This window comes from Delphinus delphis, chromosome 10, assembly GCF_949987515.2.
Source record: "Delphinus delphis chromosome 10, mDelDel1.2, whole genome shotgun sequence".
Classification (NCBI taxonomy): Eukaryota; Metazoa; Chordata; class Mammalia; order Artiodactyla; family Delphinidae; genus Delphinus; species Delphinus delphis.
This window is the reverse complement of record NC_082692.2, coordinates 19,367,615-19,392,541: the sequence shown is the minus strand read 5'-3', so window position 1 is coordinate 19,392,541 and position 24,927 is coordinate 19,367,615. Positions and strand designations below refer to the sequence as shown.

At 41.5% G+C, this 24,927-nt stretch overlaps 1 protein-coding gene across 1 annotated transcript in view; it reads left to right on the top strand.

Annotated features, from left to right (window-relative positions):
• Positions 1-24,927, top strand: part of DCDC2 (doublecortin domain containing 2) — a 160,804-nt gene that overhangs the window by 3,736 nt on the left and 132,141 nt on the right. The window contains exon 2 of the mRNA XM_060023561.2: positions 1,042-1,096. Within this exon, the coding sequence (XP_059879544.1) occupies positions 1,042-1,096 (55 nt within the window). The remainder of the gene's footprint in view (positions 1-1,041; positions 1,097-24,927) is intronic.

Sequence of the window (24,927 nt, the reverse complement as noted above, 5' to 3'; positions counted from 1 at the left end):
TGCACATGACAGTTAGAATGTTTTATTGTTATGTCAGAAATCAGTCCCTGAAGATTTCCGAAAGACCCATTTTATTGTTAAGCGGAGGGAGAATTTTCACTGTCTTGTATAATACTGTTTATGTAAGAGAAATACATGATAATTTGCAGAGGTATGGATTAAGTAAAGCGTTCTATCCAAAAAACAACAAAATAAAACATAGCCAAAATTAATTCTAATATGAACTTTTTTGGCAACTCAGCAATTATGGTAGTTGAGGTAGAGAATGTATCTATCTTTCTATCTATGGTTATAAATTAAATCCTAGATTTACATTTAATATTAAAACATTTATTTAGCACCTTCTATGTATGAAGCACAGTGGAACGAGATCACAGTGATGGACAGATAGCTTGAAGTGGACAAAGGTATAAAGTTTTTAGGTTGTGCTTATGCTATAGCTAAAGAATGATCACTAGTTAACATATGTAGCAAATAGTAATGGAATAATAGGGGTCTCCAGAGGTTAACTAGTTTACCCATCTGTATTTTAGCCGAAGCAGTGCCTAAACCATCCATCCCACATGGCTGAGCATTCTGGATCATTAAAGTGCTCTCCCAGGAAAAAAGATTTCCCAGCTTTTTACAGTTTTTACTCTAATGCATGGGATCAGTACTACTTTCTTTGGCCTAAAGTCTGTGATTAATAGAACTAACTGTTAAGCAGCTTTATACACAAACCACTCTTTATATCAAAATTGCTATAAAAATAAGAAATACCATATATAGTAAGTAGCTGACCATTGTGGGGAAAAATGTTCCCCAACGGAAGTATGTATTTCTAAGACTTCAATTTCATTGAAGTTTAGCATGGACATGTGTCAGCCCTGAAAGCAGTTCCTGTTATTATAATGGCTTTTAATTAGTAGCTATTGATTTTTGCTTTAGGCTTAAGTATTTCCTATGGCTAGCTTTACATTTTAATAATTTTTAAAAAGGCAATTTACATAGCTGATTCAAAAGTAATAAAAGAAGCCCTTATGGTTTTTTTTTCTCCCCCAGTTACTTGGACATAGGAGAAATCAAGAAAAGACCGATGGAAGTTGTGAATACAGAGGTAATGCAAATAATAGTAACAGTGCTGCTTTGTGTTTCTTATGTTATGTCTTAGAGATTTGGAAGACATTCTAATTGAGATAAATTGTCTAATGTATATAAACAGGACATTAGATGTTTTAAGGCAAAGATAACCCTTTCTGTGGATCATTATCAGAAACAGACCGAGTAGGTGTCCTCAGATGTGTAGGACTAGACACAACATGCTCTTATTCTCCCATTTTCTAGCTGCGTGTTCTCTGGTTGAAACCCATAGGGATTTTCCCTGTCAAGTGAGAAGAGATTCTGAGCACCGTGATACCAACCTTTGCCAAAACTACATCCCCTGTCCTGACTTGCTTCTGACAGTCCAATGTCTGAAATGGCCGGGATCACTCTGACTGGCCCTGAGGCTTTCAAAGGAGCCTGTTAAGACTTCCTGTGATATCAGGAAAACACCTCCATATTAACTTGCATTAAAGTTCACTTGAGCGTGGTCACCAGAAGCTTGCATGAAGACTGGCAATGAGTCTTGTGACATAGATATTCATTCCACTGTGTTCCACATAGCGTCTGGATCCCTAGTGGAATCATCTCTAGTGGGTATTCTATAGGATGTATTCCTTAGTTTATGGATCAAAAAATAGATTAAAAACAAAATTAAGGCAACAGCCTTAAACATCCCAGTGAGACAGGGAAAATGATAGTTAAACCCAGATTGGGATTCTGTTCACCAGCCAGACTTGCCCTCCTCCCATTTGGACCCCACAGAGTCAAGTGCTCCCAGTGGATGTGTCCTGCCAGAGAAGAAATGACGAACAGGAGAGGAGTTTTTCCTCATTTGTAGTGCAGAGCCCCAGGGAGACCCCTCAACTCTGGCCATTTCCTTCTATGCTGGGTTTATGCCCAACAGGAACAAATGAGTCTCTATAGAAAAAAAAAAAACTACGTAAGAAAAAATTTTAATTGTGCAGTATTTTTAATAACGTGACGTTAAATTCATCATTCAAATAATTTGTGGGAAAACGTGGTAATCCCAGACATTATTTAAAATATTATTGTTTGTATTTTTGATTTTCAGTGTATGAAAAGTTGATAATTTATGAAAGTGATAAGATTTATAGCTTAACGTAGACAAAAATATAAATTTTTCAGGTGGTGCTTATGTTACAGGTAAAGAATGACTGCTAGTTAGTACCTGTAACAAGTAGTAAGAAAAGACATTAGTGTATTAGTTCTGGATATAATATTGTTTGAAGGACACACAATCGCTTGAAGTAAGCTATCAATACCTTTCTTGAAGTTAGTGACTGAAGCCAAATTTCTGCAGTAGGATTTGAAATGTGTGAATTCCAAAAAAATTATGAGTGTATATTTACTCTGGATTCCAGTGTCTTTGATGAAGACATTGGGTCTGGCAAATTGCAAGAGGTGTGCAAAAAATTTTTGGAATATACTTAAAAAAAAAAGATTGGGCTTCCCTGGTGGCGCAGTGGTTGAGAGTCTACCTGCCGATGCAGGGGACACGGGTTCGTGCCCCGGTCTGGGAGGATCCCACATGCCGCGAGCGGCTGGGCCTGTGAGCCTTGGCCGCTGAGCCTGCGCGTCTGGAGCCTGTGCTCCGCAACGGGAGAGGCCACAACAGTGAGAGGCCCGCGTACTGCAAAAAAAAAAAAAAGCTTATCCTTAACGAAAGAAGCATTCACAAGGACTCTAGTGAATTTAATCTGCTAATTGTTCTTCTGCTTTGGAGCGGTAACTATTGATTTCTCTTTACTTGGGGCCTGTGCATGGGCCACACAGACAAGGTTCTGATTTATGAATGCACGTCTTACATGTGACAAATTCACCCCTTATCTCCAACTAGAAGACAGCATCTCTCCCTCTTCCAGAACACTGTATCTCTCGCACTTTACTTCTTCCTGGTGATTCCTGCACCTTCTCATTTGCTCTAACTGCATGGATCCTGCTGTAGCCTTTCATTTCTTCTCAGTCCTTCCCCTCGCAGTCTTCCAAAGGGGGTCATTTTGGGGATGCAGAGCAGGTGGGAGGAGGTGGTGAGAAACTGTTCTGTTTGTCCGTGACCTTCAGCACTTTCCCTCACCCACCCAAGCCCCACTCTCCCACTTTTGTCCCCCTCAAACTTCCCTCCCAGTCTAGACAGCAGTGTATTTACTTCCCTCACTTGGCATTTCCAGTCTTTTCCTTTTCGGCCGCGCGGCGTGGCATGCAGAATCTTAGCTCCCCAACCAGGCATCAAACCCGTGCCCATTGCGGTGGAAGTGAGGAGTCCTAACCACTGGACCAGGGAAGTCCCTTGCATTTCCAGTCTTGATCTTCAACACAGACACCCTCCTCCCCAAAGTCCACACCATGACCACACGCAAAGCCTGCTTTGAGCAAGGGGACCCCTGTTTTCATTGCCAGCAAGGGAGAGTTTTGGGTTCCGGGCATCCCAAATAGGAACTCTGAATGCATTTTCCCATAGAGATATCACTTTCTCTGTTGGTTCTGCAGTCTTATTGATGCTGTTTTAGGTGGAGCACAAGTCAGAAAGGCTTTTGTAGGCTGAGCTGAGAACCTCACTTTTGTGTGTGTAGTTCTTACTGGGCAGAAATACCTCTCTCTTTTTCACAAGTGATTAACCATCAGACTTTTAGAATTCCACAAGTTTATAAGTTAGAGGACAATCTATGTTCAAAATTTGAGAACAAACTTGACAGACACTGGCCTTTCACAATATTATAGATTCTATTTTCTTTTTTTTTTTTTTTTTTGTGGTACACGGGCCTCTCACTGCTGTGGCCTCTCCTGTTGTGGAGCACAGGCTCCGGACGCACAGGCTCAGCGGCCATGGCTCACGGGCCCAGCCGCTCTGCGGCATGTGGGATCCTCCCAGACCGGGGCACAAACCCATGTCCCCTGCATCGGCAGGTGGACTCTCAACCACTGCACCACCAGGGAAGCCCCAGATTCTATTTTCTTGATCTAAGGTGATTTCCTTTCAACATTTGTGTCTACTGAGAAAAGAGTGCACACCTGGTAAAATACTGTTGATGACTGCTATTCTTTGGAGGAAGATAACACATCTTTCTCCCAATCACAGGGAGGGATTCACAGAAATAATTTTGAAGTGCGAACATGAATACATAGAATTGGAGAGTTTAGAGTTGTTTCAGAGAAGAAGTTTCAATGCAGTAGTAGCACAAACAATGTCTATTCAAAGATGTTTCAGTATGAAGAGTTAGTAAAATTACCTGTTCATCAAAACTGGGGACATTTCCCTCAAATCTGACGTATTTCATATTAAGTTTTCAGTGTTGGGGTTACCTAATGAAAGCCACCACATTGAGGTAGATGATTCAATTTTTCTAATTGCTTGAAGCGTATTAATTCTGATTATTCACAGTGCACGTTATAACAGAAGGACTTTTGCCGTTTGTTGGGGTTTTGTAGGACGTGTGGGGTTGGGTCCCACAGCTGTGGCTAGGTTTTCGCATGTGGTAGGAAACCCAGCCAGTGGGTGCTGCGGGTCAGCAGCATTCCTTTCGTCCTCCCGGAGCACCCCCTGCCCAAGTCCATGATACAGTTTGCTTGTTCTTTAGACAGTTAATAGTTTAGACGCAGTGGTATCCACTTGCTGACTGCAGGTCACGTAACGAGAATGCGCATGTCATCTTGACGTTCCAGGTTCTGCTGTGGTTTCTGTCATTGCCCTTCTGTGCCATGAAACTCACGTTTGAGGAGACACTGAAAGGACAGCTAGTCCTATTCCTCTTCTTCTTTGTAGCCATGTCAGCAGGACAGACAAAGGCAGAACTCTAATGCATCTGTTCCACTAACCTGAAAGAAGTACGTGGTCTTATGTGGCCAACACTTTTTGCAGAAGGAAGAAGGGAGAGGGGAAGCGGAGGAAAGACAGAGAAGAAAAAGGAGATGGGAGAAAGAAAACCAAAATGGTGACTGTGGTTTGCACCTGCTCCAAAGTTGGGCTGCACTGTGGGCTCTGAGCCCTTCCTTAACTCTCGACACCAGGTCTTGCTTTTAATAACATCCAGATAAAGAGACTTTCTAGGCGCCCCCCTTGGACTCCTACCCCTATTCCCCAGTCATTGTGTTGAGCTATATTTTCATCTTCCCGCTTTCCCTGCATTGGTGGTGTTTTTTTTGTTTTTTTTTTGCGGTACGTGGGCCTCTCACTGTTGTGGCCTCTCCCGTTGCGGAGCACAGGCTCCGGACGCGCAGGCCCAGCGGCCATGGCTCACGGGCCCAGCTACTCCGCGGCATGTGGGATCCTCCCGGACCGGGGCACAAACCCGCGCGCCCTGCATTGGCAGGCGGACTCTCAACCACTGCGCCACCAGGGAAGCCCCTGGTGGTGGTTTTAACAAAGGCAGTGTTCTCATCTTCTGACCTTGGTAGTTCATCTCCTTATTTTTGTCTTCCCAGTCCTCTCTCTGCTTCCTTTCCCCGCTCCTCTCTGCCCAGTTTCAGATCTCGTGCTATGTTTCCATGTTCCAAGTCCACTCACCAGCTTCTTCCTTTCCTCTTCAGGGAAGCCGTCTGTGGAGCCCTCTGTCCTCATGCACTGGGGGCCTCTGATCCGCGTGTGGGATACCTTTCCTCTTGCTTGCCAGCCCGCATTGTGCTTTGACGCTTTCCCTTTAACTGAAGGAGGGTCTTCTTATGTTTCTGCTTTATCCACTTTGCTTTCACATGATTGAACACCCGTACCGTGCAGCATGGTAGGCAGAGAGCAGGGGAGCAAACTGAACAAGACATGTGTAACCTCTCACCTCCAGGAATTTACAGTCTTGCTGAAAAGACAGATATACGAAAATCTCCAGTACTGCATAATAAGCGATTCAGTTTGGTAGGGGTTCAACTCCATTTGTGTTGAGCTGTTTATTTCAAGTGCTTTTGACTTTATCAGGTGGCAACAAAGCCATCGGTGAGCTCTTCAAAGGGAAGCTTCCTTCTTCTTTGACCTAGAGTTGTAGATGTTGCTGATCGGCTGATCAGCTCTTCCCTGTCTCATCCATGGAGTGAATCCTTTAGATTATGACATTCTTCAACACTTATTTAGAGAGCAAAATCTGTTTCACTGTGTAAGAGGCCTTGGATAGGGCCATTCTGGACAGAGGAGACAAGCAGTCAGCTTGGCTACGTAGCACTTAGGATGCGCTGGGAGCTGTGAGTCACCAGGTATAAAATGAGTACTTCCCCTCTCTTTTTGGAGTTTGGAGTCCAGGGGAGAAGACAGGGAAGTAAACCAACTATTATTATCCAGGGCACATGTGCTGGGCTAGAGGGATGCTTGGAGGACTGAAGAAGGGTAGATGGGATTAGGTTTATGGGTCAGTCAGTTTTGAAAAGATTTTAAATATAACAGAATCTTTTATTTTTGGCCCATTTCTCTTAGATTAAGGTTTTGAGAATGTCCCTTTCTACTCCTTGATTAAGGAAGATTATTTAATACTTGTATCTGTGTGAAGATCAAAGGCTGTCTCTGACAGAGTGAAAATCAGCTGGATGGAGAAGCAACAAAGGCAGCCTTGCCACTAGTCAGGCTTGGAGGACAGACACATAGCAGGCCAGCTGCAAAGTTAGGCCAGCTGCAAAGTTATCATAGAACACTGCTTCTCCCAGTTATACAGCAGCTGTAAGATGCCATAAGGGCCTCCCTTTCAGTGATTAATGCTTACTTGCGGCTGACACTCCAGACCTGCTTTGCTGTTCTCATATTTTATTGGTCATCTTTATTTTTATTTTTTGGCCACGCCGCGCAGCTTGTGGGATCTTAGTTCCCCGACCAGGGATTGAACCTGGGCCACAGCAGTGAAAGCGTGGAATCCTAACCACTGGACCACCAGGGAATTCCCTACTGGACATCTTTAGTTGCTAAATCACCCTCACCTCAGAACAAACCCTAGTTAACCCCCACATCTAATTTCACCTCAAAACTGCAGTCACTCCAGAACTGAATCGGCTTCCCTTAGACCCTCCTTGGAATCCTTCAACGAGAGCCCAAACCTTACAAAAGATGATTCCCTTCTCCGTCTTTCTCAGTGTCATTTTGTGCTTTCTCTGAGTGCCATCCCTCGCTGCACCAAATCAATAAATCTGATTTTGTCTGACTACAAACTTGTTCCTGTTGCTGGTAGCCGTCAACTGATTAGGCTTTAACACATGTGTCAGAGCTGCCTGTTAGATTGTACGTCCCTCGGAGGTCCGCTAATTCTGTAGAGTGCCTAGCATTAATAGGCTGGTAGTCGTTTTAATTCTCTATGGTGTTGAATGTTCCTTATCACAGTTGAGGGAGACATCTGTTTGCCTCAAGCGTGCCTGGTGATTCTGCATTTCACATATGGGTGGGATGTCTCAAATAATTTAAAAGTCTTCATGGCCACTATGTATCTAGCTTTTGTTTCAGGGATAAAATTAGTTGAGTTAAACCTTTGTGTGATTCATTTATTGTCTCTACTAGAATTTGGAGCTATATTAAATGAATGTTATTCATTTAACATGGATTTATTGTGTGACTGCTATGTGCCAGCCATTGTGCTTGTCACCTGAGAACCAAATAACGTGGCCCCTGTCCTCATGGAGTTGACTACTCTTTAGCCTTCCTTGCCTGCCATACCTTACTCTTAACTCTACCAACATTGATCTTTGTTGTAGAACTTGTAGGTTTCTTTGGCTCAAAAGCCCACATTTTAAGGGCTAAACAGTTTTTGAATTTTCTCAATAATGGGTCAGGAAATAATGGGGCTAATTTTTGAGGAGCAATAAACTCCTAATTTCTGGAAAATTTGTTCCATTTTCCTGGAGTTATAAACACCTAAGCTGCTAGTTGTAACCTGAATAATGGCTGGAGGTGTCCATCTCCTATGGTCGAGATAAAATTGGCTTGAACCTCCATTACTTAGCCTTTGGAATGTCCTACATTCTTCCCAAGACTTCTGTGAATTCCTGCGGGGATTATTACCTCATGCTCACCTCTTTGCCTGAGCTTCTGCTTCCAGAGTATTAGCTGAGTTCATGGACTGTCTTTTTCCTCTACAGGTTGTATTTGTTTAAGGCCCCACCAACTCAGAGGTGAAATCCTCTCATTGATGTACACACAGATGCCCCGTTCCCACAAGTTTGTGTGTGGTGAAATTTACCAATGGTTTGTAGAAATGAAGTGGGTTTTATAGGTAATCTAGAAGTGCCAACAACTCAGAACTTAATATCAGACTTCCTCATTCTTAAAAATAGTTTGGTCTTATATGCCAGTTCAGGTTCTAGTCTTTGACCTTGCTTCTTGACCTCCTCTTTCTTTTTTTTCCCTCTGCCATTCTCTTCTCTGTTCTACTCCCACTCCAGTTTCTTTTCTTTCTTTTTCTTTTCTTTTTCATAAGTTTATTTATTTATTTATTTATGGCTGCATTGGGTCTTCACTGCTGCGCGCAGGCTTTCTCTAGTTGTGGTGAGCGGGGGCTACTCTTCATCATGGTGCGCGGGCTTCTCTTTGCAGTGGCTTCTCTTGTTGTGGAGCACAGGCTGTAGGCACACGGGCTTCAGTAGTTGTGGCACGCAGGCTCAGTAGTTGTGGCTCGTGGACTCTAGAGCTCAGGCTCAGTAGTTGTGGTGCACAGGCTTAGTTGCTCTGCGGCATATGGGATCTTCCCGGACCAGGGATTGAACCCATGTCCCCTGCATTGGCAGGCGGATTCTTAACCACTGCGCCACCAAGGAAGTCCCGAGCTGCTGTCTTAAAACTAAATCTTCAAATTAAAATCCAAAGACACTAATGAATGTCTTCCCAAGGCGTGGAAGCTTCCTCGTTGGATAAACATCATATTGGATCCTCTTGAATACACCTCTCTCAGTTTAGACTTTCATTTATGGAGAATTTGGATAACCGTTGTTTCTTCTTAATGGGGTAGAGTATTGTAGGAGTACCTTGGAGGGGAGGAAAGAAAGGAAGTGAGTTTTTGAAACCTCAGAACTTGGCCTGGTCTGAAAAGTTTGTGGGAACATGGGTTGTACTTCTGGTCAGTCACCCAGTGAATGTCTTTAAGATTTTGAATATCATTATCAAAACTTCACATTTCAGTTTAATCATTAGGCACCATCTCCAGTGAAACATACTGTGAGATTTGCTACTTAAAGGCTTTGGGTTGGGAATGGATTTCTAGACATTAAATTGGGTGTAATTATTAACCTTACTGCAGGAAGGCACGGGGCTCTGTGGTTTCACTAACTAATCTTTAGCCTGGGAATTCTGAGTTCAAAGGGGGAACTACAAAATAGTTAAACTCCTAAATATTTGTTTCTCTAACTTGGGGAAAGATTTCCAGATTATGTTAGTCAAGTTTACTAATTTATCGAAGAGTCAAAGAAAATGAAACCCACTTTTGTGAGTTCTTCCAACAATAATTGAAGCTCCTTTCCAATCTTTTATTTTACACCTTTCCCCCATCTCTCTAATGTATCTGCTAAGTGAGAAGCATTCTTTTGAGGACAGCCAGTTCACATCAGTGGTCATGGTGATTCCAAGGTGTCTATGACCTTGCCAAGACTCTAGGAAGACAGAGTTTTCTGTTGAAGAACAAAACTGGCCATATTTCATTTTTCTTTCTTCTTTTCAAAAAATATTTATTTATTTTGGCCGTGTCAGCTCTTAGTTGCGGCACATGGGATCTTCACTGCGGCATGCAGGATCCTCCGCTGTGGTGTGAGGGCTTCTCTCTAGTTGTGGTGCGAGGGCTCTGTAGTTGTGGCACGTGGGTTTAGTTGCCGCGCGGCATGTGGGATCTTAGTTCCCTGACCAGGGATTGAACTCACGTCCCCTGCATTGGAAGGCGGATTCTTAACCACTGGACCACCAGGAAGTCCCTCATTTTTCTTTCACGCTTTCTTGTCTTTTCACTTTTCTCAGTATTGAACTGTGTGTGTGTGTGTGTGTGTGTGTGTGTGTGTGTGTGTGTGTGTGTGTGTATGTGTGTGAACAAGAGGAAGAAAGAGAGAAGTGTTTATGTCAACCTGGAAAATATTGGTCTAATGAAAAATATCCATTAATAACCCTATTCAGCTCTGATCAAAAGCTAAAAGACTGGTGATTTTAGTTTCTCCATTAACATGTGCCATGGCATTTGTTCCAAATATCTTGCATTTTCTATTTGGCATTTAGACATGATTTTAGAATGTCTGTGAAATTGGAAGATGTGCAAATTAGGGTATGTATATCTTTTCTATTTATAGTAATAAGCTGTTCTAAGCAAAGACAGACATTTAATAAACAGTTACAAAATAATTATCGGGGCTTCCCTGGGGGCGCAGTGGTTGAGAGTCCGCCTGCCAATGCAGGGGACGCGGGTTCGTGCCCTGGTCCGGGAAGATCCCACGTGCCGCGGAGCGGCTGGGCCTGTGAGCCATGGCCGCTGAGCCTGCGCGTCTGGAGCCTGTGCTCCGCAACGGGAGAGGCCACAACAGTGAGAGGCCCGCGTACCGCAAAAAAAAAAAAAAAAAAAAAAAAAAAAAAAAAAAAATTATCAACCTTTTCAACCTTTTAAGAAAAAATAGAAAAAGTATCTAATAAAATAAATTGCTAGCTAATTGTGTGTGTTTAAAAATATCACTAAATCTAAGTATTGAACTATTCTCAGTAAGACATTTCATTGGCCCCACTAAAATAAAGCCCTTTCGGCAACACCAACAGAACTTCTTGTTCTTATAGTGCATGAGATTTGGAAACACAGAAGATGAAATTTTAGGCATATTTAGTATGATTTGAAGTTCTGCCAAGGTATACCAAGCTTTTCATTGATGGATACTGCACATCTACTAGAAAATCAGTACTTAGGTTCACATTTTAGGATAATTTTTAGAATGAGCTTATTGCATTTTCTTGTGAGTCAAAGGGACAATTCATGATGGAAGTATGGTTATTTCCACATGGTAGGAATAATAGGAAAATGTGACCAAATAGCAAAGTATAGTCAAGGAAGACAAATTATGCTCAACCATTTACTGAATGCTGCTCATGTACGATTTCACAGTTTCTTGAGAATATTTTTCCAGAGCCTGCTGAATGCCAGGCAGTGGGCTAGATTCTAGCCACATAGATATAAAAAGACACTGAGTATGTGCCAATCAGAAATTACAACAAGGTAATTGTTGTCAGAGGACGCTGAAAAGAGTTTTCAAAGAAACGCTATGTGAAAAAGTGTAAAAGATGGGAAAAATAATACCAGAGATTGTTAATCCAAGGGGAGAGAATTTTTTATTTAGACCTAATTAATAATTGGCTTCAATGCTTATAAAGAATATGGTGACTAGGTCTTCTCCATCATAACTGGGTACCGAAAAGGGGAAAAAAAATTAAGCTGTGGTGTGAAGTTTGAAGAATTTCAGTCAGATTGAAAGAAAGCTTTAAAAAACTTGGTTAAGACTACTATGCATTTATTGAAAGAAAGTGTCATATCTTCTTTTCATCTGTTTTAAAATATAAATCCATTCCTTTGACTTGCATATTTCAGCTGCATACCAAAATGGCATTGGTGAATTGAGGTTTCCCTCTAACCTCAGGTTTTGTGGGTTAGGTTGCCCTCAGAGTCTTCCTGGAAAGCCCAGAAGGACTACTTCCCAGGTTGTCATCACAGCCCCTCATGGAGGGAGCAGTGTGTGGGAGGAAACTGCCCAGGTAACTGGCAGCAATCCGTGCTGGTACCTTCCGCTGTGATTTCTCAAGTTGCAGAGAGTTTTTCTGTGTAAATAAGCAGGCGGTGCTGTGATTTGCTGGTACTTCCAGTCAGAATTTTTAAAAAGCAACAAAATTTGAAGGCACACCATGAAAGCAAAGGGTTTGGAGAATATTCCTGATTTGGAATGTGGTTTTTGTATTTGGAACTGTAGCGTAGCCTCCTTGACAGATACAGCAACCATCTAAAGAGATGTTTCAGGTTTTTTTCCCCCACACATTGTACATTCAGAAAAGAAAACCCAAGAGAGTGAGGTGTTAAAGGAATAAGGGAAGTGAAACTCAAAGGAATCAGTAATAATAAACAAGCATATAAGGTCATCTATGATGATGCATTCATTTTTTATTAGGATACAGAAACAGTTTAAATTATATTTCTCTTTAATTAAGAACAGATTTGTGTGTGTGTGCCGTGGAGTAATCTTAAATGCCTAACTTGTGGAAACTTGGTTTCAGAGATCCAGAGTAGCACAGAGCAGCAATAAATCCTTAGACTGTTCCTCGTGGAACAGCAGGGTGAGAACACCATGCTAATGAAGGCAGGAACTTGGACTGGGACCCCATGGGACTCTCAGTTCTACTAGGTCCCTGGCCTCAGACTGTCCCCCAAACATCTAGCTGTCCTCTCCAGTGCGGCATTGTTTAAGGCATAGGTGAGAATGTATGTGAAATTCAGCTTACATCTATCACCGTATTGGAGAACAACTAAAAAGGTCCGTGTCCCACAGGTAGTAGGCTGATAATCTTATCTTCGTGTCCAAAATAAAACATATTTCTGTGTCCTTCAAAATGGAGGCATGGAGGCATTTTTTGAAGGTAGGGCGATTTATTTACATTTGGTTTATTTCAGCCTGAAGTATAAAGGTGGTGTGCTTTAGTATCTAGCTTGGTCAACAATGAAAATTCCCATTTATTATTATGAAAGACTCCTTTTTAAGCAGCCAGCCAGATCAAGCTCAGATGTCATCCCATGATTACATAGTTTGGATGTTTGGTTTGTTGAAATAAGGTTGATTTCAGCCCACCTGTTAGCTGGGGACAAAACTAAGTGGTAAGGGCCTGTGGGAGAGTGAAAACTAAACGGACTTGGTATATTTGCAATGTCTAATGTTTAACCTGGGACATTTCTCTCTAGGAAATTTCTAGTGGCAGTCAGTCCATGCTGCTTTGTGGTTTTTTCCTCACCTTCTGGCAGTATTTTTGAGTTTCAAAGATTTATGAACCTCCATGGCCATCTTGCTATTTCAAATTATACAACCTAATGTAACTGGGCTGCCAACTTCTGGCAATATTTATAAAAGAAGTCATCTAATATTACCCAAGTTCCATTTTGTAACTTATATGGTGATTGATAAAACTCCATAGTCACAGCTTGTTTTTCTAGAAGTGAACAGATAGCTCTATTTCCTGTACTATGAGTTTTGCATTAGCCTGTGTGCTGTGGGATCTCCCACAGCTGGTTTTTAAAAGCTGGGTTAAGGGGACTTCCCTAGTGGTGCAGTGGTTAAGAATCAGCCTGCCAATGCAGGAGACACGGGTTTGAGCCCTGGTCTGGGAGGATCCCACATGCCGCAGGGCAACTGAGCCCATGCGCCACAGCTGCTGAGCCTGTGCTCTAGAGCCTGCGAGCCACAACTACTGAGCCCACGTGCCACAATTACTGAAGCTCGCGTGCCTAGAGCCTGTGCTCTGCAACAAGAGAAGCTACTGCAATGAGAAACCCGCGCACCGCAACAAGGAGTAGCCCCCGCTTGCTGCAACTAGAGAAAGCCCACACGCAGCAATGAAGACCCAACGCAGCCAAAAATAAATTAAAACAAACAAAAAAAAGCTGGATTAAAAAAGTGATTTGAGGACTTCCCTGGTGGTCCAGTGGTTAGGACTCCACGCTTCCACTGCAGGGGCATAGGTTCGACCCCTGGTCCGGGAACTAAGATCCCATATGCTGTGAGGCGTGGCCAAAACAACAACAAAACCAAAAAACCCCCAAAGCAAAAACAACAGCAAAAGATTTGAAATATCAATTTAAAAATTACAAATATATATATTTACTATAGCATAGAGATTCTTTTCGTATGGCTTTTGCAGTGTAGCTGTTTCTCATGAACTCTCAATTGGCTAATATTTAAATTAGTCAAATAGTATATGGAAGTTGGATTGAATTAACTTTTCTCTAGCTGGTACTTCTTCTAATCAGGTTGCTATTCCCTTATGTTATTCCTGTTTCAATTATTTTATCAATAATATTGATTAACTTTGTCTGACTCTTCTTACCTATTATCTAAACATGTATACATGGATATATATATAATGAAGTATAGGCATAGGCAATGTGATTTGTCATTGGGATTTTTCAGCATTTTACTTAGTGACTCTTATTTATTCCTAAACTCTCTTCCTCTCTTCCACTTCCCTAATTCACTTGCTTATATAGAACCATATTCAAATTGTAATTCTCTGTTTATGAATTCCCTTTGCTCTAGCTTATGGTGTCAAGTTAGTGGAGTTGTGTGTGTCAGATTTGGTGCCAAGAGAACCTGTCCAATGCTTATTATAAATGAAATTATCCTAGAAAGACAATCTTGGTTAGATATCTGCATTTTAATCTGTAGAAATGTCCGTTTAGCTTGTGTCCCAGACACATGGGATTATTCTGAGTATACAGACAGAATTATAGAATCATAATGGCAGTCTTCCAGTACTCCATCTAAGTGATCCTAAACGATTATAGAAGAAGGCTTTGTTGTGGTGTGTGGAGAAGGGGAGTCTGGCAATGGGGTGCTCTGTGTTTCTGTTATCATTTTAGACCTTCTTGCACGTGGGAGGGTTTGGAGCTTAACGGAATGACACACACAAAACTTCCAGCGCTGTTCTGATAGTTAGAGCTCAATTAATGGAAATTATGCCTCATTGCTACTGATGTTAACAAGAGCCCTGTGGTAAGTGAAGTAAGAGATGGATCACTGACATTGTATTGGCTGCATTGACTGGCTATGTCCACAAGGAGAAAATGTAAATGTAAATGCTCGATGGAGTACAAAACCCTCTACGGATGCTAGGTGATACTTATCACTCCTTCTGACTGGGATGACCATAGATTAGATGTTTAATAAATGGTTGAGATTATTATTATATAAATACATGAAAGAGGAAATACATTAGTAAATAAAGTAGCATACAGTAAACTTGGGCGTGAGACTGAATCTTGGAGTTGTTCTTCAAATATTGAGGGTTTACATAATTTCATAAAGACTGAGTTATATAGAGAGTGAAAGATATACACTTGACTTAGTCGGGATATTGTCGGGAAGGAAAAGAAAATGTCTGTGTCTTATTTTAGTGGAAAAGGAATTTAAAAAAATATACTGGATATCCTTTAAAACCTCTGGTAGAGCTGCAGAACTGAGCTCAGAGAATGAGGGAATTGAAGCAGCTAGAATCCAGACCACATTATGCCGCAGGGCCACAGGACCAGGCCGTTAAGGATGGTACTGCCACCACCATGATCAATGGAGACATTCAGCTTCTCAGGCCACTGCCCCAAACTTTTCACAGTAGATGTGGTAAACACCACCCCTAGAAACTGGGCTTCATTGCTACTGATGGTACCACTTTTACCTTCTCTGCTTTGTTGTGTCACTGGAACTGGTGTTAAGGCCCTGGATGGGACTGCTGGGCCAAGCAAAGGTCATGTTCTGATGGTTTAGCTTACAGTAGGGCTGATAGAGTGGACATTGGCCTTTTTAACCTTCTGTGACTAGTGGTAGGATCTGCTTCTCCCCAAGCTTCCTGTGATGGGAACTCTATTCTTATGGAAGGTGCATTCAGATACCGGAAAGCCAAAATCTGACAAGTATTTATTACACATCTTTCTGCCCAAATCAATGCTAACATTTCTGATACCTCTGAAGACATACTCATCGTCTTCCTCAGAAGGAGGTTACCCATTGTCACCTTAGTTATTGTATCTTGTTCCAAGTCAGGATCTCTGGGTGATGTCTATTCTTTTTCTAGTTGTGCTGCTATCCCAACTCAATATTTTGATGTTACCTCATATAAGTCAATGAGATGGGGGGGAGGATATTAGTTATAGACAATATCCAAGATATACAAGACATCACAAGAAAGGAAATAGGGTGTTTCTTCAGAGAATCATGAGACTAGAGATAGTATTCATGATTTCCTTTTCTACCCTCCTTCCTACCTTTAATTAACATTGGTTTGGCCAAAAAGTTCATTCGGGTTTTTCTGTAACATCTCATGGAAAAACCCGAGCGAACCTTTTGACCAACCCATACTTCATCTGCTTAGGATTCTTAATTGGTTGGGTGGCTCACGTGTTTGTTCTGGAGGGATCTGAGCTGTTGGTAGTGTTGTCAATATGGGATTGCTGATGTTTTCCATTAACATCATTGTTTTTAAGAAACTATGAATTATATATAACCTACAAAAGAGAAACCATAGCTACAGTTTGTAGAACAATAAAATTAACATCTGTGTACCACATTCAGCTTAAGAAACAGAGCAGAACAAATATAGTTAAAGCCCCTATGTCTCTCCTTAGTCCCATTTCTTGCTTCTTCCCAAAATGTAAGCACTATCTTGAATTTTATATTTATCATCTCATTGCCTTTTGTTTTTCTTAATAGTTGTGCTACATATATGTGTAATCCTAAACAATATGTAGTTAAGTTTGGAACTTAGGTAAATGGAATCATACTCTATGCGTTCTTTTGCAACCTGCGTATTTTGCTCAACATTATTTGTGGTATTCATTCATGTTGTAGGGAGTTGTATCTCTTTCATTCACCTTGCAGCACTGTATTCCATTTTATAAATATAATACTATTTGTTCATTCTCCAATGGATAACATTTGGATTATTTCTAATCGTTCCTGCTTCTTTCTTTTTTGTATTACTATTGAAAATATTTTGGGCATATCTCAGTTCATAAACACAAGAGTTTCTCCCTAAGAGATATATTGAGAGTTTGTGCCCAAGAGCCAATGTCCGTTCATTCCTCAATGGGCTGAGTATTTTACTCCCCCCCAGGGCATACTTCTCTGGTGAATGGTTTCAGGTCTCATTGAAAGGACTTTGAGGAAGACTCAAAAGTTTTTATTTGTGATATTAGGATATAGGATCGTTTGACAAGGGCCAGGCCTCAGGTATCAGGATACCTTCAGGGGCTGTGAGGTCTGATAATTGACTGTGGGCTATGACAACTGAAAGTTTGAGTCAGGCTTCTGTTTACAAGATCTGGAGATTTTTGTTATAGAAATGAAGTAGTGAGTCGCATAACTCTTTTTTTTTTTTTTTTGGTACGCGGGCCTCTCACTGCTGTGGCCTCTCCCGCTGCGGAGCACAGGCTCCGGACGCACAGGCTCAGCGGCCATGGCCCACGGGCCCAGCCGCTCCACGGCATGTGGGATCTTCCCGGACCGGGGCACGAACCCGTGTCCCCTGCATCAGCAGGCGGACTCTCAACCACTGCGCCACCAGGGAAGCCCTCGCATAACTCTTTTAACCTTAGAAGTCCCAAGATCATTCAGGCAGCATTATAGGGCCTTACAGGTCAGTGGTTATGACACTGACTCTGCTGCCTCTTATGGTTACTCTGCCTGCTTTGTCTCTGGAGATGAAGTGCTGCTTTTTTCTTCTGCCACCCCAACAATCCTGATACCCCGCTGGAACCAGAGAGCCCACTTAAAATGCAGCATCTTCTATGCACCAGCGCACTTTTAGAGTGGCTGGAGCAATGTTCCTCACCCATGGGTTCCTCAAGGCCTTGTTGAAGGGAGGGTGTTTGGGATCCTTCTCTGAGTCACATAGGTAGGAGATTAGTGGCTGAAGCGCTCATGAAATTCTACTCCAAGATTTCTGTCTCCTGAAGTCTTTGGCTGCTTCCTTCCTTGGAGTCACTTAACTAATTTCTGTAAAGGGCAGGCAGTAAATACCTTAGGCTTTTGGGTCATATAGTCACTGCTGTAAGTACTGAACTCTGCTGTTGTAGAATGAAAGCAGCTCTTGGCCGCTCGTGAGTGGTGGCTGTGCTCCAGAGAACAAGCAGAATGTGGCCCATGAGCAATAATTTGCCGACCTTGGCTCTGAATTATGTGGAAGAAAATTTGGCATCTTAACTTCTTTATTGAGGACCACCACTAAGTCCCAGGTTTGTTTGTTTTTTTTTTGTTTTTGTTTTTTCTTTGCGGTACACAGGCCTCTCACTGTTGTGGCCTCTCCCGTCGCGGAGCACAGGCTCCAGACGCGCAGGCTCAGCGGCCATGGCTCACGGGCCCAGCCGCTCCGCGGCATGCGGGATCTTCCCGGACCAGGGCACGAACCCGTGTCCCCTGCATCGGCAGGCGGACTCTCAACCACTGCGCCACCAGGGAAGCCCTAAGTCCCAGTTTTAATAAACTAGCTAAGCAAAAATTCAGGGCTATTTCTAGCTCCTCAAGATAGTATATTGTGTCCAGTCTTCGGCAAGTACACCCATGGTGGTAAAAGGTGATACCTCATCCAGTGTTAGTCTCAACTATTCTTCAGTGAACACAGTATCTGGGACTGTGAAGTTATTAAAATATTTTTTTTCACTAAATGTGCTTCAAAATTACTGTACCCCAATGAGCAATCACCATAAACTAGAAGTCAGTTTTGTTTGCAAGAGCTGTCTTCCCTGCTCTATACTTGGTTTCTTCCTTTGTTTCTTCAGAGAATGGTACTACTTACCCATCTTGTTTTGAGAGTCAAAAACCTCACTCATCCTCAGTGTGTAGTTAATCACTTCCATCAGTTTTAACTCTCAAGTATCTGAAATTCATCCATTTCTCTCCACCTCTACCCCCACTATCATCATAATTCAAGCTACTATCATATCTTGCCCAGTTTTCCTTGGTAGTCTCCCACTTCGTCTTATACTCATTCTGTTTCTTCTGCATTCTGTTTTCTCTTTTATTTCAACCAGAGTTTGGAAACATAGATTTGATTATGTTACCATGGGGTTTAAAGCCCTTCAGTGACTTCCCATTACTCCTAGCATAGAGATAAATTCCTTAACTTACCCTCTTAGGCCTTATGCCAGTGCTTTTCAGACCTAAGGTTGTGACCCTTTAGTACATTGAAAATCAATTTAGTTGTGACAAATACATACAAAGATAGAATAGACGATAGTAGATTGCATGATAAGTAGTGAAGGTAACTCCTGTTTTGTGAAACTGATTTTGATTGAGTGTGTGTGCATGTGAATTAAGTTGCAGTGTAAGATGTATTCCTTTCTTTGAGTGGTGGTCAATAAAAGCCTGAAGGATATTGTCTTACGTGTTCTTGTACCTTCATATACTTCCAGATCCACTCTTCCAACACTTTCTTTTGCTCTTTTCTCTTCACCTTGCCACTCTCCATCAAGAGGTGGAGTCTAATTTTTCTTCCCGTGAACCTGGATGGGACTTTGGCTTGCCTGGGAGAATAGGATGCAACAGAAGTGACGTTGCATGACTACTGGCCTTCCTTCAGACCATGGTGTAGTACGCATGCTACCTCTTGTCTCAGGACCTTTGCACATCGCTGTTCTCTGAGTCTGGAACATTCTCCCCTGTTCCTCTCTTTGCCTCCTTTGCTCATACTTACCCCAACTCAAGTGTCATTTTTTTCAGGGAAGCCCTCTCTGACCTTCCTAACTAGATCAAATTCCCCCACTATTGGTGCATATTGGGCCTTTCTCCTTGTTACAGTTGCATTTACCTTTGTGTAGCTGAATAGTTGATTGAAGTCCTTTCTCCCCCTAGATTATAAACTCCAAGACGTCAGTCATTATATCGGTTTACACTCATCTTTGTACCACCCCTGCATCAAACACAGTATCTGGCACACAGAATTTTTTTTGAATGAATGAATAGTAATCATGCTACTTTCCTGGTATATGAAAATGGCTGTAATCAGTTTTTGCTTTAAATACTGCTATTTCCTTCATATTTAAAAAATTTTAGATTTTTTTTTGAAAATGAGGTGTTCCAGTTTTTAAGGCTGCGACATAAATTACCCCACAATTTAGAAGCATATGACAGTGATTTATTTTGCCTGTGGGTCCTGTGTGTCAGGCATTCAGGGATGCACAGAAGAGATGGTTTTTCTCTGCTCCATGAAGTCTGGAGCCCTAGCTGAATACTTGCAGGCTGACTGCTGGAGTCATGGGAAGGCTGTTCACTCACATGAATGGTGGCGAATGTTGGCTGTCAGCTGGACCTTACTTCCTCTTCACCTGCCCGTTTCCACGTGGTATCTCCTTGTAGGCTAGATTGGGCTTCTTCACAGAATGGTGGGGTTCTAAGGGCAAGTGTTGAAAGAGAATCTGACAGACAGGCAGATAGACAGACTCAGAAGTCATGCAACATCACTTCCCTTACATTCTATTCTTCCAGGCAGTCCAAAGTCCTGTCCAGGTTTGGGGGGAGGGGAAACAGACTTCACCTCTTAGTGGGGAGTGGCAAGATTCTGGAAAAGGAAGTGGGCCAGAAATATCGCTGTGGCCATTTTTGGAACACACCCTCTGCCACACTGGGAATTTGTTTCTGTTATAGCATTTAGGTACGGTCATTGCATACCTTCAGATGTCAATATTTTGATGATTACTTTGTGAATTAGTACAAAGGCTCTCCTCCTTTTCCTATCTCTTATTTTTGAGTATCCAGAAACAAACTGATTTTTCACTTAATTGCTTATAGAATTAACTACACTGTATATATATGATTTATCCCAATATCAACAACTTCTCCTTAGTTTTCTGGTTGCTCAGGAAGCACCACTCTGTTCTGGGAAATTTTTCCTGTAGAGTATTGACAACACAGAAAACAGATCATGAAGGAACCATTTAATTTGATCTTCTGAAATATAATTTGTCAGTGGAACTGAGTAGAAACCTTCTATTAACATGTAGAATTTAATCTGATAAATTTGAACATTCACATGCAGATAATCTGAAAAAGTGACTTCATGTAATTATGACGAAATATTTGAAAGAATTTAGATATTTCTAACTATATCAAATATTTTTATTGTAATCAAATATATATACTTAGATATAAGTAGTAGAGAGAAGTTAATCCTAAATATAATTATTTACTAACTTTTGTGCTTAATTTTTAAAAATTAGGTCACATTTACATTTTTTCCAAATATTTTTTTTTCTCTTCTTTCTAAGTGACTTATATTTAGCATTTTGGATATCCTCATCCTTACTCTCTTAATTTTTTTCATTTCTTTATCTTCTTACTTTATTCACTATTCTTTAAACTCTTCCCATGTTCAGCTTCTAGCCTTTACTCTGCTTATTAAACATGATTAAAAAAGAAAACTTCAGCTGCGAGCTTCTCGGTTCATCTCTTTCCAGTGTGTTCATGTCTTATTTTCAAAGTTAAAAAGTATATATGTTGTGATGTCTTGATTAAGTGAAGATATTTTTGATTAAGTGAAGATATTTTTGATCAAGTGCATGCGTTGTTGGCTACCATCTCCCCTCCCCACACCAATTGACTTTTATTTCTTTTTTAAAAAATTTATTTATTTTATTTATTTATTTTTGGCTGTGTTGGGTCTTCCTTGCTGCACACGGGCTTTCTCTAGTTGTGGCGAGCAGGGGCTACTCTTCGTTGCGGTGCACGGGCTTCTCATTGCGGTGGCTTCTCTTGTTGCGGAGCACGGGCTCTAGGCGTGGCGGGCTTCAGTAGTTGTGGCTCGCGGGCTCTAGAGCGCAGGCTCAGTAGTTGTGGCACACAGACTTAGTTGCTCCGTGGTGTGTGGGATATTCCAGGACCAGGGCTCGAACCCGTGTCCCCTGCATTGGCAGGCGGATTCTTAACCACTGCGCCACCATGGCAGTCCCGACTTTTATTTCTTGATAACATTTTTATTAACATGTTAATTTTGGTGAAAAATACTCCAGATCATTTCTGCAATTGGTATTTGCGGTTGACTTGGCTTAATGATTAGCATAGGAGAGGGATTGAAATACCAGGGAGTCAAAGCTATAGGTAAGATAAAAACAAATTATGATTAGCAAAATTTAATAAATGAAAGAGCTGCTTAAGAAATAAGTGAATGAGTGACGAGGTAACTCCTTACAATACCAGTCTGAGCTGTCATCTGAATGTCACTGAGTCTGCACCATGTTTAGATAATTTTAGTGACTGTTGTCAAATAAAGGCTCAGGTTTAAAATATTACCATTTTATATATAATGTATCATCCATTCTCATTAGAGGAAATAGAGTTTTCTGTTGTGAAGTTTTGAAGACTGTTTTGATAAAAATGTTTGAAGTCAGGTTAAGATGATACAGAATCTTTCCTGTCTAACCCGAAGACGTAGAGAATTTACTAGTAATTTGGCAAAAGTAATACCTGTTTCTTTCAGAGAGGATAAATGATGTATATGATTTAGAAGTTAATCAAAATTAAAGGGCCTCACGTATTTAGTAGAAGTGTAACTGCCAGCAAGCACGTGTCAGTTTTGTTTGTTCTTTAAACCACATAAGGGTTTTTTTCCTTAATTGATCTGAGCTACATTTTCTTTTTCAGAAGCAAATACCTGTCAACTTTGTGATTTCTTTATTATTTAAAGAAATTTAAAAAGACTTCACATAGAATTACAAAATAAAACGGTTCATATCAAACTATTTGCACTGCATGAGGGCGAATCTTCTGCTTTCTTTTGACGTTTCCAAGTCATCAAGCTACCGAGCCAGGCAGCTTATCAAAACAGAGAGGGTGGCAGTCATTTAGGAGCTTGTGATACAAGACAGGTAGTGCTGACAAAGGTATAGGACAACTTAAGAAACATTGGACTAGGACTTAGATTGATTTATTAACATTGTGTATAAGCAATGGCTCAAGGCATATTATAGGACTGTGAGTGGAGGAGAGCTGGGGGGAAGTCTATGTCCCCAGGGAGAATTCTCTGCCCATCTCCAGTTAGATAGGAGAGATTTTGTAGAAGGGGTGAGGTTTCAGTAGCTGTTTGAGTGTAAGAAGGGAGACATCTGGAAGAGCTGGGAGTACTAGACGGCAAGCTGATGCATAACAGCATGTGTCCTTATCATGCCGGAAAGGACAAGGAAAAGGCATTCAATTTTTGCCTTCCTTTTATTCCAGTATTCCTTTTCTCCCCCAATATTGTGTTTTTAGAGTAGAGAAAATGCTCCAGCTGCTTTTCATTCTAATTCCTTTTAATGATGAAAATACTCAAGTTTTAAAAATTGCAATTCAAGCCTTTTGGGAGCACAAACAGGCACCCCTGTGTTAGGGAAAGATTCATCACAAAGTTGAAAAATATGATTAAACCACAGCCTAACCCCCTCTTATTCAGACGAATAGGGTCCGTTTAAAACATCATTCCTCTGGGATCCTGTTTTCCTGCCCCTCAGTGGCTGTGGCTCTTTCCTCTCCAAATTCTCTCTGTCCTTCTTGAGTTGTGGGATCCTACCTGCCCCCAGCAATCTAGAAAGAGATGGACCAATGTTGAATCAAGAAGACAGCCTGGGGCTTCCCTGGTGGCGCAGTGGTTGAGAGTCTGCCTGCCAATGCAGGGGACACGGGTTCGAGCCCTGGTCTGGGAAGATCCCACATGCCGCGGAGCAACTAGGCCCGTGAGCCACAGCTACTGAGCCTGCGCGTCCGGAGCCTGTGCTCCGCAACAAGAGAGGCCGCGATAGTGAGAGGCCCGCGCACCGCGATGAAGAGTGGCCCCCGCTTGCCGCAACTAGAGAAAGCCCTTGCACAGAAACGAAGACCCAACGCAGCCAAAAATAAATAAATAAAAAATAAAAATAAAGGAATTCCCTTAATAAAAAAAAAAGAAGGCAGCCTGCCTTACACGCCCACAAAGCAAATTTACAAGATAAAAATTCCTAAGTGTTCTTTGTGGTGGTCCATTTTAAAAGGCCGAGTTCTCAGATAGTTTGGGAGGCTCAATTCCTCCTCTTTTGAAGCTAGACAGAATGACTTTACTGCAAGGTTGCCCAACCAATACTGTTTATACAGGGTGACCCTTTACTTTGATTTACTGGTCTACTCCCCACGGGTGTGAAGATTGCAATTTATCTTTGAATGCATATGGCAGGTTTCGGAATCTCTGGAACAGTATGTCTGGAAGTTACATTTAGTCCAGGGTTGTTTGGTAACTGGTAACCTGGAAACCTAATTGCAACAACAAGCCATCCGGACACAGTTATTCTTCTGAGTGTGCATAATGAAAGTAGCACCGGGAGGGATCAGCCGGGAATGGACTAGACAGTCCTTGCAAACAAAGCTGGCTTCTCGTTTATGGTTATTGCTAATTGGGGTACAGTAATTCTGAAGCATGTTTGGTGGAATTTAAAAAAAAAGAAAAATTCCACAGTTCCTGGTAATGTGTTCACTGAAGACTTACTGGATGAAGTAACATTCTTTCTCATTTGCAGGTTAAAATAGCTGTCTTTTCCTCCATATCCAAGCAAGTGTAAGAGATTTGCTTTCTTAAATAAATGTGCTTTTTTTTTCCCTTCAGTATTTCACATTATATAAACACTACAACAAAATGGAAAGGAACACAGCGTGGAAATTTGAACACCCCTCTGACCATTTTATTCATTCATGTCTTCATTTTGACACTAAATATAAACGCAGGCGGAACAGAAGATAGCCCAGGGAAGACTCAGTGCTTCATGTGGAAATGATTTTGTGTCATCTCTTGGATTTCTTGAGTTGTTTGTATTGAATGTAATTAGGCACAGAGTAAGCTAGGCCTCTTCTTATAAAACCTAGATTAATCACAGAAATAGCTTGGTTCCAATTTGGGGATGATAGAAGGAATCCCTCTCCGATTTCCCATTCTGTTGGGGACATTAGGTGGCTAATGTTGCTTGTCTGTCTCCACTGTATCCTTACTTCCAAGCTATCACCGTTCTCCCTTACCTTACCTTTAAAATTTTGGGATTGCAGGGTATACATGAGGAGTTGAAGTGAAGCAAAAATGCAGTGATATTTTTTCAAACGAATCTTTCAACAAAACTGAGTTGATAAAAGATTTCATTGAACTTGTTTTTCTTCTTTTTTAAATTTTTTTGCGGTACGCGG